The sequence below is a fragment of the Branchiostoma lanceolatum genome, chromosome 13 (assembly GCF_035083965.1).
Source record: "Branchiostoma lanceolatum isolate klBraLanc5 chromosome 13, klBraLanc5.hap2, whole genome shotgun sequence".
Classification (NCBI taxonomy): domain Eukaryota; kingdom Metazoa; phylum Chordata; class Leptocardii; order Amphioxiformes; family Branchiostomatidae; genus Branchiostoma; species Branchiostoma lanceolatum.
In genome coordinates this window covers 1,669,399-1,683,327 of record NC_089734.1, presented here as the reverse complement: position 1 = coordinate 1,683,327, position 13,929 = coordinate 1,669,399, and the positions used below count along the sequence as shown (strand labels likewise).

Here is a 13,929-nt window from a genome sequence, read left to right as displayed (position 1 = left end):
TGACCGTTATCGGCAGTGTTACTGTACTCGCGGGACCGAAAATCGTCTGGCCGCGACCGCGTTGGACAGGTGGCCGCTATAGCCTAATTCTTAATGCTTATGTCAATGGGAAAAATCCAAGGGACCGACAAAAAGTGACCACTATGGGCAGGTGGCCGCTATGCAAAGGTGACCGCTAATACAGGTTTGACTGTATTCATTTACATTCTGTTGCATTTCGTTGATAATACAAACTGTATACTAGTATATTCTTATTATAACTATCAAATTAATGGTAAGAGTTATATTTTCTTGGAGCGACACATTGCATCCCATTTGGATCAATAATTTTTATTCACCCAAACCAGAGTGAGTATATTTCTCATAGATATCATTACTTTTAACAAAACCATGGGTTATCAATGTACGTGAATCAGTTACAAGTTACTTAACATTAAAATCTACCATAATGATTGTAGTTCTAACTGTTCTAAAGATATGCAGTAAAGATATTGCTATACATACATGTATAGCAATTAAACCTATCATATCTTGGTAAGTTATCAAACGTTACAATACATTCATTCATAACTTCTTGAGATTTTTTTTTATAGACTAACCTATGAACACCAGATGGGTCATGAAACAAGTTACCTACAGTCAAAATTATATGTACCGGTATAATATCATGTCTTAAAAGAAAGATACAAAGAAGTGTGATGTCAGTTCCATTGCAAGCCATCATCAGCCCCAACATTTGATTACTATATCACAGACTCATTTAAATATTCTTTTTTCCCTCGCACCATACCCGAGTGGAACGCCCTGCCTGGCGCGGTTGTTACGGCTCCCACCGTTGAGTCTTTCCGCGCCAGGCTGGAGGCCTGCCCGCCTTAGCCTGGGACCTCCTCCCCCCCCCCCCCCCCTACTTTGCCCCTCGCGGGGTTATCTGGGGGTTTAATAAGTTGAAGTTGAAGTATATAACGACTTGCCACCGTACCAAAGCCTAAGGAAAACTCCTTGTTGTCCAATACCAACATTAAAATTAACCTTCCTGCCAGCGGTACAGATATCGATATTTTCATCATACGGTAGGCATTCCTTTCGTCTCGACGGGTAATGTGAGCACTCCTATTGCTACATTATGTGGTAAATCAGTGAGGGTCAGTCTGACCTTTCACCCTTAGTGTCATGCAACGTCATCAACATGGCTGCCGCAGACCAAGAATTCTACGGCAGGACAGTTCGTCGTCGTTCCTACCAAGACGAGAGCTATCTGCACGGGTTTCTTGGAACTGTGGGTGACTTACAGAAGGCTGGGGTACTGCAGGATGTCACCCTTGAAGTCGAGGGCCGGCGGTTTCCCTGCCATCGGCTTGTTCTGTCCGCGGCCAGCCCCTACTTCAGGGCCATGTTTACAAGTGACATGGCGGAAAGTCGGCAGAAGACGGTTGTTTTACAGGTACGGTTGGCGTGATGTGTGGTCAGAATAGAGTAAAAAACAATGAAATTCCAAAGATGCTGCGTATCATAGAGAACTTGTTAAACCACGGAATGTTAAATAAATGTCCTCCCCACTTTCTCATATCTTTTAGGGTCAAAGGTCAACTATAAGGCCAAAATAGGCATATTCTTAACTAAAAAGAATATTTCAGATATAGAAAAAAGATTTCTATGTGCAATTACAAATTATGGGGATGAAATAACACTGGGCTGAAAATTTACCTTAACAGCTTCATATATATAGATTTGTAATATACACATTCCCTGCTATAATATGTACCTTAATACCATATAGACATGTGGTACATCTATGTATTAAATAAACTTTTCAACATTTTTGTGTTGTATTGTTTTGTAGGGTTTGGATGCAGTCATGTTTGGGGAGATCCTGAGTTACATCTACTCGGGAACCCTCCATGTGTCCCTGGACAAAGTGCAGCCCCTGTACCAGGCAGCCGACCTCCTCCAACTGGACTATGTGAGAGACACCTGCAGCAGCTACATGGCCATGAATGTGGAGCGCTCCACCTGTGTAGACTTGTACAAGTTCGCTGGTCTTTTCTCTCTTGACATGGTCCAGAACCGGTGTCTACAGCGGATTGCCAGGCACTTTACTGAGGTTAGATTTTATAATAATGGTTCAGGGCATTCTCCAAAATTGAAATCTCACATAATGATTGTATATTGCACATGCTAGCATGGAGATCAGAGAGCTACAGAGATTTTGTAATTGGAAATGAAGCTTACAGTGAGGTATGTTATAGGATGTCTTTGGAGAAAATAAACCCAACATTACAAAGTATTTTGGCAGTTTAAAAGTTGTGGTTGAAATCAAGTAGGGTATATCTTCTTTTGTCTGCAAATAACGGTTGTGAAAGATAGCATAGTGAAATATAACCAGCTTCTGCCGTGCTGAGTGCCAGTGAAACTGGTGTCTTATACTCATTATCATCCACTAGTCTATGCATCTGAAATTATACTGGCTCCAAAAACACAAATACATTTTAGAATTTGGTTGCTTATTTATACGCTTGCAGTCATACATAGCTTCTTGTATGTCTGACCAGGGTTAGGACACACATTTTTGCAGTGTCTTAATATATGCACATTTATTCTGCACCTCCACAGGTTGCCTCCAGTGAGGAGTTCTGCAGCTTGAGTGTGAATCAGCTGACTGAGATCATCAGCCACGATGAGCTGGATGTTAAAGAGGAGACAACAGTGTGGGAGGCTGTGGTGAGATGGGTGCAGCACAGCAGGGAGGACAGGTGGGTGTTGTACAGTTATGAATGGCTGTCTACCTCATTTGATGTATGGCTGCCGCAAAAGCTGTGACTTTGGACTTTTTTCTAGTTTGTCCATGAGATTCATTATTACAGAATCCTCTGGTATGATGTCAAAAAGTTTAAGTAATTAGGATGCACCTCTGCCCTGTACCCTACAGACTGCACCACCTACCCAGCATCCTCCCTTACATCCGCTTCAACCTACTGACCTCAGACAACACGGCAGCCATCTTGGAACACCCCCTGGTCAGGGAGGATCCTGGGAGTTGTGAGGTCATCAGTAATGTGGTACAGGAAGGGAACTCCGGTGCGAAGCCGAGGCTTGGGGTTGCCATGGAAATGGCCCTGCTGTTCAATGCAGAACGAGGGTCAGTATATATTTTTCTCCATCATTTGACTTTCCATGTCGCGAACGATTCTTGCACATTGTCATTTCCCATTTTGTGATCCTCCAATGCAAATTTCGTCTTTGTCATTCCTCTAAGTGAACTTTGCATTCACTTGCTGTTATAAAGAAGCCTATTTTCGTATGGTCACAAGATTAGATTTGAATGCATGCTGTGAGTTTGGCCTCATCCATGAAGACAAGGTATTAATTTTCTCTTCAGTTTTATTGATAATTTGTGATGTATTTTGCCTTCTCCAGTTCCAAAGAGCTCCTCTTCATGAACCCTCGGGAAGGAAAATACATCAGTTGCAGTTACAAACCTGAAGACCTTCCTAATGTCTCAGCCATGACAGTCACGAGTGATAACAACATTTACATCCTGAAAACCTGGGAATCAGAGTATGAAATTCAGCTATCCCTGTCTAAGTACAATCATGCAAATAATGTATGGGAACATGAAAGTATGTCCTATGTATCTAAGGGAAGAGATACTTGCATTAAGGATTACCTTTACGAGGTTGATCAGATTTTGTATTACCTCTTTGTCAACCCTGTAGTAGACAGTCCATTGCTACAGGTGAGAAAGTACGACTGGCACACAAGAAAGTGGCAGGAGTGTTCGCAGCATCAGCTTGGCGACTCTATATACCAGAGTGCAGCGTTATCCTGCAGCCCACACCTCTATTTCCTCACAAGCACAGAAATGCACCGCTACGACCCACGGCAGGACCTGTGGAGCGAGCGAAACCCACCGACGAACATGCCCGGTATCTGTACAGCCGTTGCCATGGGAACGGATATTTTCTGCACAGATTTCCAGTTCACTCAGACCATGGTGTACGACACAGAGTCAGACTGCTGGCAGAAACTGCAAGGCTGGTCGAACCCAGGAAACCGTGATGTGATTGTTCATCCCAAGTTGTTCGTACTAGAGAACCAGCTGCACGTATTGTTAGGAGTCATTGACCATGATTCTGAACTACTAGGCCAAGGGCAATCAACATACTATCTGGTATATGTGTACGACAGGTCTGCTGATACATGGAGAGACTTGAAGGCCACCCTGCCTGACAGAACACTCCATGTGAAAGGCTCTCAGTGTCCAGTGGCACATATATACTTGCCATACCTTAAGAATGGGACATAAAAGAACTGCACTTTTAGGCTTTTCAAAGTGCAGGATAAGGACCATACAATGATATTTTGCATAGATCTCTCTAACTATGAAGACAACATACCTTTTACGAAAGTTTTACTTTATTGCACATCTATTTTTACTTGATATATTAGATATTTAATTGGTACAAACTAAAAACTCTTGCTACAAAAAAGGACTTGCACTTGATGAGGAGTTCTGGGGCTCCCCCATCCATGTGCAAGCACGTCTAACCCCCAGATGATGGGGAACAAAAGACGTTAAATTGGATAGAGAGAGAGAGAGAGATATTAGATATTTAATTGGTGTGATTAACATTGTTTTTGTTAATCATTGTTAATCAGTATATTACTATATAGGTATGTTATTTGTTAACTTTTGCTTACAAAGCCATTAGATTAAAATCAGATAATTAACATGCATTTCCAAATACAATGTATAAAGTTATCTTTTGTTATCATTTTCAAGCAATAAACATTTACTAACTTAAAGGTAAAGAAATAGCCCTCGTTTAAAAATGCTATTACATTTGAAGGCCAATATTTAATTGAACTTTTTAGAAGTTCATAGATGATATGTGTTGTGATACCAGCCACAGCAAGTAAATTTTATGGATGACCTCGGCGCTCATTAATTTTTGCCTGATTTAAAAAAAAATTCATTGCCCTCCAATGATATGTCTGACAAAAGCTTTCTGTGTTGTGTAATTGTTTGATATGAATCCAGCAAACTTGAGGCTCAATTGCTCGCATTTGATGGCATGCGTTGACAGGGTGTTCCATATGAATACCCAGTTGAATATAGTTGCTCCCAGGTGGGCATTACATATGAATGCCCATGATGGTATGACAAGCTGTAAACATAATTTACCCATTTTGATCCTCCCTACGCCCTATGTTACCATATGAATGCACAGCCATGCGCGCAGAAATAGGCATGGTTTCATTTTTGTCAGTTATAATCACTCATTGAAGGCTAACATGTAGTCTTGGTGCATGATGATGTTAGTGTAATGTTGATATAAATGTCTGTACAAAACTCACGATCGTAAAAGACGGTGTCACTAGCTTAGAGCGACAAGTTATTAGTTTTCGGATCTGTCCAATCCTGCTTCTTACCACGAACAAAATAGCTCTTCGACGGAACTGCGTTTCACAGGCGAGGCAGTTCATATGAACCATGTGGCTATGTTCGCTTAGTGCTATTTGTTATCACGAATACCTAAGTGATCGGCTGGCGTGGCGGATTTGCTGAGGACGGGCTTGCCCTATGACTTGTGAGGAGGGCTTAGCCTGTCCGTTGATAGCGAAGACCACATGCGTTGGTTGGAAACGGAAAAGAAACGAATTCAAGTGTCTGTCTCTGTGTACTTCTGTAGCACTTGCACTTGCACACTAACAAACTAACAAGGGGAGCAAGTAGCAAACCTTCACGTGGTGCCCCCTGTTAATCCCTCGCGGGAGACCAATTGCTACAACAAATAAACTGACACTTTTGCAATGTGCGTCGATTCGAATGTGTTGAATATTTCGAAGAAGGGAGAAGACCGCCATGATATGAGAACAGTTCTTGGTTCATCATACCCCGTGTTTGCATCCAGGTGAAAGACCTAAAGCCCCGTGATCACACTTGAGCGTATATTCTTTAGTCTTTATGAGTTCTGTACTGACGTTTCTTTGGCTTCTCTCTGTAAGGGCTGCATTCCACTAGGACGGCGCTCTCTCTGCGACCTCTAATTGGCCAGAGCGGGGAGCGAGCGCCGAGGGGAGCCATTGATGATGTTGGAAAACAAAAATGATGTTATTTCAATTTCTGAGAGAATCCGGAACACACTGTATGATCTATGGTTAAGGATAGATATGCAACTGCTTGGTTTTAATCAGGCAGATTGTTTCACCAATATTTTTAATGTGTGTAAGATATGTGAAGAACAGAATGATCTGAGATGATTACTCTATGCTGAAACTGCTGTCTCCCGTCCTTCAGTACGTCTTTCTTTAATGTATATTATCTGCACTGGATATTTCCTACAATGGTCCCAACTCATTCCTATTCAAGGAAACTCCCGCCGTTCTTTATGTTTATCTGTATAGTTTTGCTTTTTGAAATTGTCAAAATTAAAGCAAATTCATTGAAACACCAACATCACGGCTCCTCGTCTTTACTGTGGCTGAATCTCAGTTTCCATGGCAATGATCAAATCTTGATTAATCACGCTCACCTGTGTTACAGATGTTCATGAACATAATTTACCCAAACGGCCTTTTTGGTGTCCAAACCACGAATGAAAGAAGCATGGTCTTAAGGTACTGGAAAGATTTGCGGGGGTGTAGGTGGGGCTGGGGAAACCAAACTCGGGTTTGCAATAACAAATATAGAATTTCCATACAATATTAAACCTTGCATTGAGGGCAGGGCTAGAAGAGTCTGGGAAATTGTGGGAAATGAACTTGTAATGACGAAATTGTATGATATTTGTATCAATTCTGCAATAATGCGACATTGTGTTACGTGACGTCTTGCGACACAGCCTGACGTGGCCAGGCCGGCCTTGAGGGCACCGCGAAGGGCCCTAGTTTTTTGAGACACTAAGTTCCCAGACAGAGAACTAGTGATCTCCTAAGCCATGGGACAGCTCAGCTCAGCCGTCCAAGGCTCGCACATGCCCGCCCACTTGGGCTGACATCTTCTCCCGAAAACGGGAGGCTGCCATCCCATTACATGGAACGACATAACTCCAAACTATTGTTGTCTACACCCCAGAGTTGCTCTGTAGAATTTCATTTGTGGGCCAAGAACTATCATGAAATAGGGATAAGCTTGATTCCTTCTTATATATTCACTTTATTTCTGTACATTTGGACCTCTTTGAAATAAACAGGATTCAACACGTTTTTACTTAGCTTGTAATAGTAATGCTAGTTGTTCTTTTGTCGCAACATTTTATCTATTCTAAAGCATACTAGGCTATTTGGGTAAATTATGATAATGATTTTTAATACGTGAGTGGCTATGCTCACTTGTTGGTTTCGGAAGAGCTGACTTTTCAACTTATTCGGGTTTGTTATGTTAAGTACAGTCGAATCTGTACTAGCTATATAGTGGCCACCTCTCTATAAAGACCACCCTTGATGGTCCCTTTGATAGATGATTTTACTGCTTACACAATAAATTTTAAGATGATCTGGAATACAAACTTTTATTCGACACAACAGTCAATAAACATCTTTTCGCTTTTCATAATATAGGCTAGTATAGCCGACTGTCAATCTAAAACACGATATTGTAATTTAACTTAGCTTATGCAGGACTTAATGCAGTGTTTTTTCGTTAGTTCGTTAGTGTCAATTTTGGGCACAGTAACCACACACATGAACAAAGGTTCAAACAAACGAATTTGTCAAGAGCTGCAGTACCTCAGTCCGCCGCAGAGTGTTGCTCTTGAACCGTTGCGAATGTGCGTAATATATGTAACTTTACCATGCTCATTTCTTCACTGTGAGTCCTACAATGAGAAAGATGTATTCAGTTTGGCGGGCCCAAATAAAACGTTTGTTTACTATAGATAAAGTCGATTGAGTGTTCATTGGAACAGAAACTACACAATTGCTTTGCATGTACTCCTTGGTGTATGGCGATGATGGGTAGTAAAGCTAAGTTACATCAAGGAGGTTAAAATCCTTGGTTACATAACATGTTGCGGTACTTCATTTGCCTGATATATATACATGTCTCTTTTGAACCACACCATGTGGCCACTCAGCCCATTTTTTCGCAATGACGATGAAATTGTGCGCTTACCGCCAATCATGACACTACTTCTGCTGTAATAAATGTAGCTTTCATTTACTGCAGAAAGTTAGTCCATCCATCCTACAGGGAGAATATTTACCAGGCGAGTTTGGTTTCTTTTTTGGAGGAGGAAATGTCAACCTTTCGGCAGACTGACTCTGCTGGCCAATTATTCAACTATGACCCGTAGGCGTAGCCCGTAGGAAGGCCTGGTGGAGGCTAGCAGGCAGTGCAAAGGGATAAATTATGTTCATGTTCACCAGTAACACAGTTTATTATGTACTTGCCTGAACATATACAGTAGTAAATTGTAATAATCAACATTGAGGATTGGTTGAAATAAAGTTAACATACAGACAAACCTCAACTTAGGTAGCGAGCGTAGTCCGGTGATAAGCGATCTTGCCTCTGGAACTAGAAGCCCCGGGTTTGATCCCGGCTGTGTCGCTCACCCGACATGCACGCCACCGGAAAGGGTCGCAGTCCTTAGGACAAGCCGTGGTCTACTGTTCATTGTGCTCGTCGAAAAGAGCTAGGGAGTTTCCCCGGTACAATGAACCTGTAAATATATAGCGTCTGTCTTCTCTGTCACGACCAGTGGAAGATTAGCTCATTTGTTCATTGAGTTCATTTGAGCTAAAACTGGTTCGAGATCACTTTCCTTTCCTGTCTCTTCAGTCACTATTTAAACAAAGAGGAACACAACAAAACTCTCCTTGTTATTTTTCGAAATAATTTATTTATTGCTTTGACACGGAGCAAAATCAATCATTGCTATAAAGTTCTCATGCAGGCGACAAGCGTTTCACATATACAAGAGGCTGTAAAAATAGGTTGCCAAGGAAGATATCTTTAAATCTTAACTCGAACTATAGTATTACCTTCGCAAAGCAGCTTACATTAAGGACTAAAAGTCTTACACCTGGCAGCAATTATTCTGTGACACACAACGTCAAATCGGAAGAAATAAGGAGAGAAACCTTGTAGAGATACGTCTGCTCGTGTTGCATATCATACATATATCGTCATAGCTGTGGTAAGGTATATATCACTAGTCAACCGTAGGGGCTGCCCCCTGTCAGTTTGGCACGGTACTGCACCATCCTCCAGCTTGCGGTTCTCACATCCAGTATAAAGTTTTCACCAACGTCACACTGCAATGGACCAAATCTCACCACCCTTCAACATTTACCCCCATCCTCATCCTATTTCACTATACTTCTAACTTCTCCCTAAACATTCTCTGATCCTTAGACGGCACACACGACCACTCGTCTACCGGTACTCCACATACATGTACAGACGCTGTTGTTACATACTTCTGATATGTCGTTTTCCTTCACAGTACAAAAAGGTCTCTACATCCTACTTTTCTATCGGCAGTTGCGTTGCTATCAAAAACTGCTAGGAGGCGCACTTGTATCATTACATGGTTCTATATATTACAGCAATCTTAACCTGTTGTCTGAAAATAAGTCTAATATTATTTAACGGACAAACAACACACAAAATCATACTCTTTAGTGATGAGAAGCCAGGAATACTTTAGAAGGACTTTACAGCATAGTAGGTTGGCACTAAGGAGTCTTCTTGGCGACTTCTACACTTAAACAAATTCTTAAACAAAATCTTAAGTAGTTCACAACAGCTGATGGCAGGACACTAAGTTTCCCCGCCAATCTTAAATCAAATTCTTAAGTATTTTATTGAGACTATGGTACAAATTTTACAGAATAATAATAATACACGTAACACATGAATGGGTCTATATACCTATCACAAAGTGCTGTACAGTATAGAGTAGAGTCGAGCTATGAGAAGTTCTAGGAAATTTCATCTTATCCACTTGGCACGACAGCAAGAAGTTTGTTCAGCGTACATCATAGCATCTTATGTTGCTGTCTGACTGCAGGGCTGCACTACATTTATGTGTTTGTTCTCAGGACTTTCCCCCTTCATTTCTGGACAATGTAAACAACAATTCATTAACACTTCTGTTTTTGATGGATCGTTGACTGGGCAAAACTAAGAAAAAAATCCTCTAATTCAGGACATTCAGACAGGTCTATATCAAACCCGCATGTCTAGCTTTTTAGTACCAATAGGTGCCATTGATTCCCAGCAAAAATCCAAGAACTAAGGGATATAACTGGCTGTAAGGAATTGACCTTCAGTCTGCTAAAGGTACCCCAAAGTGGTTCCTGTAGGTTTGAGAGGGTTAATGTCTATTGAAGTACAAGAAAATCAAACTCCACGATGCCCCTGTTCAAAAGTCCTATGCCAGACAGCAGCTAAAGATGCTAGATGTACAAGACACTACACGGATCTCTCATAGCCTGGACTTAAGGTACGTTTGGGCTGATCTACACCAGCTTTTTCCCATCTAACTTGTAGTGTAAGCAAACAACACAGACCAGCCTACAACAGGTCATATACCAGGCTAGAAGTGAGAAATTGTTTTTGTAGTTGCGGTTCAGTGGCTTTGGTGGTGCACCCGACAGTCATGTTTGTTCTTGAATAATACAGTTGTGTGTAATCTTCACGTGAGCTTCAGGTCACTTGTTACAGTTCTCCTATAACCTACATTCATTGCTGTGTAATAATCCTTACGAGAAGCAAACTTTTAACCCACATCAGAACAGAAATATCTACAAAGAACTGATTGTTCTGGATGAGTAGGTTGATATCATATATATATAATATATCCTAACGAACTTTGATACACAGAAGCCGCGGCTTGATTGTCCCTAGTGTAGAACACAGACGTTGTGCTTTCAGCCTCGTCAGTAAATGATTGTTTCGGACTTGACCTGCCCGTCCGTGGTGACGGTTTGGATCGTCTCGGTGACGGTTTTCACAGCAGCTGCTCCTCCCCGATCGTCTCTTCCTCCGTTTTGCTCCAGCCGCGCGGCGCCGGACGGAACCCGGCCGTTCCCCAGGGGGACGGTTTGTTGGACCTGGTGGGATACACATGGTTTGTTTCATTTGCACAAATTGAAAGTACATAACACATAATATGATACATCAATGAAGGTTAGACATCCAGGTAATAGTTACTCAAGCAACTGGATAAAATTTTGAAACAGTCAGACATTTCAGACAGCATCCACTATCTTTCGTCAGTGACTAAAAAAAGATCTGGCAAAACCAGGTTTTATACCAAAAATCTGAATAGATTATGTTGATGAAGTAAAGACAATTTCAGATTGTTCAATAGAATAGTAAGTCAAGACAAGACCTGGGAAGCGACGCTGTCCGAGCTGCTTGTTGAGGTGGGGGAGGTGGGACTGGCTTGTTCAGGTAACTGTTCAGGTTCGGGGGAGGCTTCCTAAGAAGTAAATAAAAACAAACAACAAATAAACATGTATAGCCGTGACTAGTTTCATCAGGTTGGTTAATCACTGGGTAAAAGATTTCTTTAACACAACCAAGGCCGACGATTCAATGGACTGACAATTACGGTCAGTCTTGCCCAAAGGGCATATGGACAATCAGACCAAACCAGTGCTACAAGTGTAGGTATCCAACTCTTGGTTGTTTTGAAGAAAGCTTTCACCCAAATATTGGCATATTTGCACTTCCTTGAAAGTTATCAAAGCTTGATCAGATGTTACATCATAAAAGGAAAACTTTCACTAATCTGAAACTGCTTAGTAACTGACATGAACAAATAACTTTTGGTGAGTGTCACACAGACATTTGGACATCCTTTAACATTCTCCCTGCTGAGGTAGTCATTTTTATTTACCAAATTTTTGTTATAGGATTAGGCAGCAGGAAGAATGTTAAAGAACTTGTGACATGAATTTTGCAAATAGGTCCTGGAACTACAAATAGTTTCTGTGAGCATACAGGTTTCAGCTGATGAGAAGGCATGTTGAGGATTGTTATCATATGTTACGTGTATATCAGCATGTACAGTTGTCTGTTACGTCACGACACACAGCCTTACCATGTCAGTGTTTTATCGGTCTTGCTCTGCTGGCCCCGGGTCTGACATGAACATGCAAGCAGGAACAGACAAACATGGGTGAGTTAGGGGGCGACACGTTAGTACACCCAGGCATACAACATGTTAGGAAATGAACAAAGATATTCTTTTCTGTGCAGGGATATCCTGAAATTATTAGAAACATGACACACATGTGTACCTAAATACATGCAAACACAGTTATATCAAACATGATTAGCACTGTAAAAATTAACAGAATCATCTCAATAAAATGGACTTTAGTCAACCAGTCAGTCAGATTTACACAAAAGCAGATGGACATGTCCATGCTGTGAGACTTGTTAACTTTGCATTAGTGGCTTGCGTGATAAACAAGACCAACACATATCTACAGTATCACCTTTTAGAAGGACTCTGACCCTGAAAATCCTTCGCAAAATATTCAATCAAACTCTTGATACTCCTGGCCAACTTCACAAATCTTATTTCTTTTTCATTTCTTTCAGACAATCAGGAAAATAGTCACAGAAATTTTGGTTCATTCTCTGTCATATAATTTCTTTTCTATCTATATTTCTACAACCGTTCACAGTTCCACAGCCTCCCTGCCTGGGTGTCATCATCATTATAGGTTCATGGCTACTCCAATATTTGCCCTGTGACTACCTAGTAATGACTTCAAGTAAACACTACAACAGAGTCCTCCAGCCAAACTGTCTTCATTGTCACTGGGATGTTTATTCTGCAGCTACTGCAGTACATTCATGTTCTGGTCATCATCAGCAGCTGCAGCATGTTCTATTAATCTGCAGCTGCCGCAGGTTATTCTGTTCATCTGAAGCTGCTGCAGAATGTTGTATGGCTCCTGCGGCTGCTGCAGGTTATTATGGCCATCAGCAGCTCCTGCAGGCTATTGTACTGCTCCTGCAGCTGCTGCAGATTATTCTGCTCATCTGCAGCTGCTATAACCTGCAGCTACAGAATGATGTTGTACTGCTCCTGCAGTTTCTGCAGGCTATTGTACTGTTCCTGCAGCTGCTGCAGGCTATTGTACCCACCTGCATGTTTTCCCTCTGCAGCTGCTGCAGGATGTTGTACTGCTCCTGCAGCTGCCTCTTCTTCTCCTGCGGGTCCAGATCCTCCTCCCGTTCGATGGTGTGAGTGGTCGGTGTGGGCGAGAACCAAACCCTCTGGTCCTGGGGAAGCAGGTAGTTTAACATTGTAGTTATGATCTTGAAAATTGCTAACATTGCTTAGATGACGGTCACACTATTGATCTACTTGGTTTTCTGATACATGAATGTACATGTAGATAATAAGCAAATCAGCAAGAAGACCTGCTGAAAACAGATGGCTTTACGCTGTCTGAAATTGCGTAAATTATACAAAGTGACAGACTACCGTCTTAGACTGTTTTCATGTTGATCTTTCAGGTCAGCTTAGTTCCATGTTTTTAAAACTGAGAACCAACAAATTAGATTTGTGTGGCCCTATTGCAAGTTCATGCTTAAGCTTATCAATTTCAAGTACATGTTAAAAGATAAGTCTTAGATTATACAATGATGTTGAAGATATATTGCAGCAAAGAGGAAAAATATTTACCAGATGATACAGTCATCATCCCAGAAGGGAAGCAGAGAGACTTTATATTAGTAAAAGATACATCAATACCGGTATATAAGAAGTCAATATGGTGATGTCAGAAGAATGTGGTCAGTAATCAAGAATTTGTGCCAAAAAAACTTCAAAATTTAAATCGAAGAGATTCATGAGTTTTGGTGGCCTGATAATTTTCTTCATAGTGAGTCCTAGCAATTGTCAGAATCACTTAAACACCTGCTCTCGAAAAAAAGGATGTCTGAAAGAATGAAAA

At 41.3% G+C, this 13,929-nt stretch overlaps 2 protein-coding genes across 2 annotated transcripts in view; one reads left to right on the top strand and one right to left on the bottom strand.

The window, feature by feature from the left end:
- The first annotated feature begins 1,036 nt into the window (after positions 1–1,036).
- On the top strand, positions 1,037–4,984 carry LOC136447017 (kelch repeat and BTB domain-containing protein 2-like). Its single transcript, XM_066445685.1, has 5 exons — positions 1,037–1,441; positions 1,841–2,101; positions 2,611–2,750; positions 2,927–3,136; positions 3,415–4,984. Exons 1-5 carry the CDS (start codon positions 1,187–1,189, stop codon positions 4,301–4,303), a joined length of 1,755 nt encoding a protein of 584 aa, XP_066301782.1. The 5' UTR covers positions 1,037–1,186; the 3' UTR covers positions 4,304–4,984.
- A 3,836-nt stretch (positions 4,985–8,820) lies between these two features.
- Positions 8,821–13,929, bottom strand: part of LOC136447075 (SRC kinase signaling inhibitor 1-like) — a 93,283-nt gene continuing 88,174 nt past the window's right edge. Inside the window, exons 33-36 of the mRNA XM_066445751.1 lie at positions 13,115–13,252; positions 12,057–12,097; positions 11,343–11,432; positions 8,821–11,061 (exon numbers count right to left, since the gene is read on the bottom strand). Coding sequence (XP_066301848.1) covers positions 10,959–11,061; positions 11,343–11,432; positions 12,057–12,097; positions 13,115–13,252 — 372 coding nt within the window. The 3' untranslated portion in view covers positions 8,821–10,958. The remainder of the gene's footprint in view (positions 11,062–11,342; positions 11,433–12,056; positions 12,098–13,114; positions 13,253–13,929) is intronic.

Excerpts from the sequence above, each read along its gene's own strand:
- LOC136447017 (XM_066445685.1), top strand. The coding sequence starts at position 1,187 with ATGGCTGCCGCAGACCAAGAATTCTACGGCAGGACAGTTCGTCGTCGT. Across the intron at positions 1,442-1,840 it reads AGAAGACGGTTGTTTTACAG|GGTTTGGATGCAGTCATGTT; the intron begins GTACGGTTGGCG and ends ATTGTTTTGTAG. Across the intron at positions 3,137-3,414 it reads CTGTTCAATGCAGAACGAGG|TTCCAAAGAGCTCCTCTTCA; the intron begins GTCAGTATATAT and ends TGCCTTCTCCAG.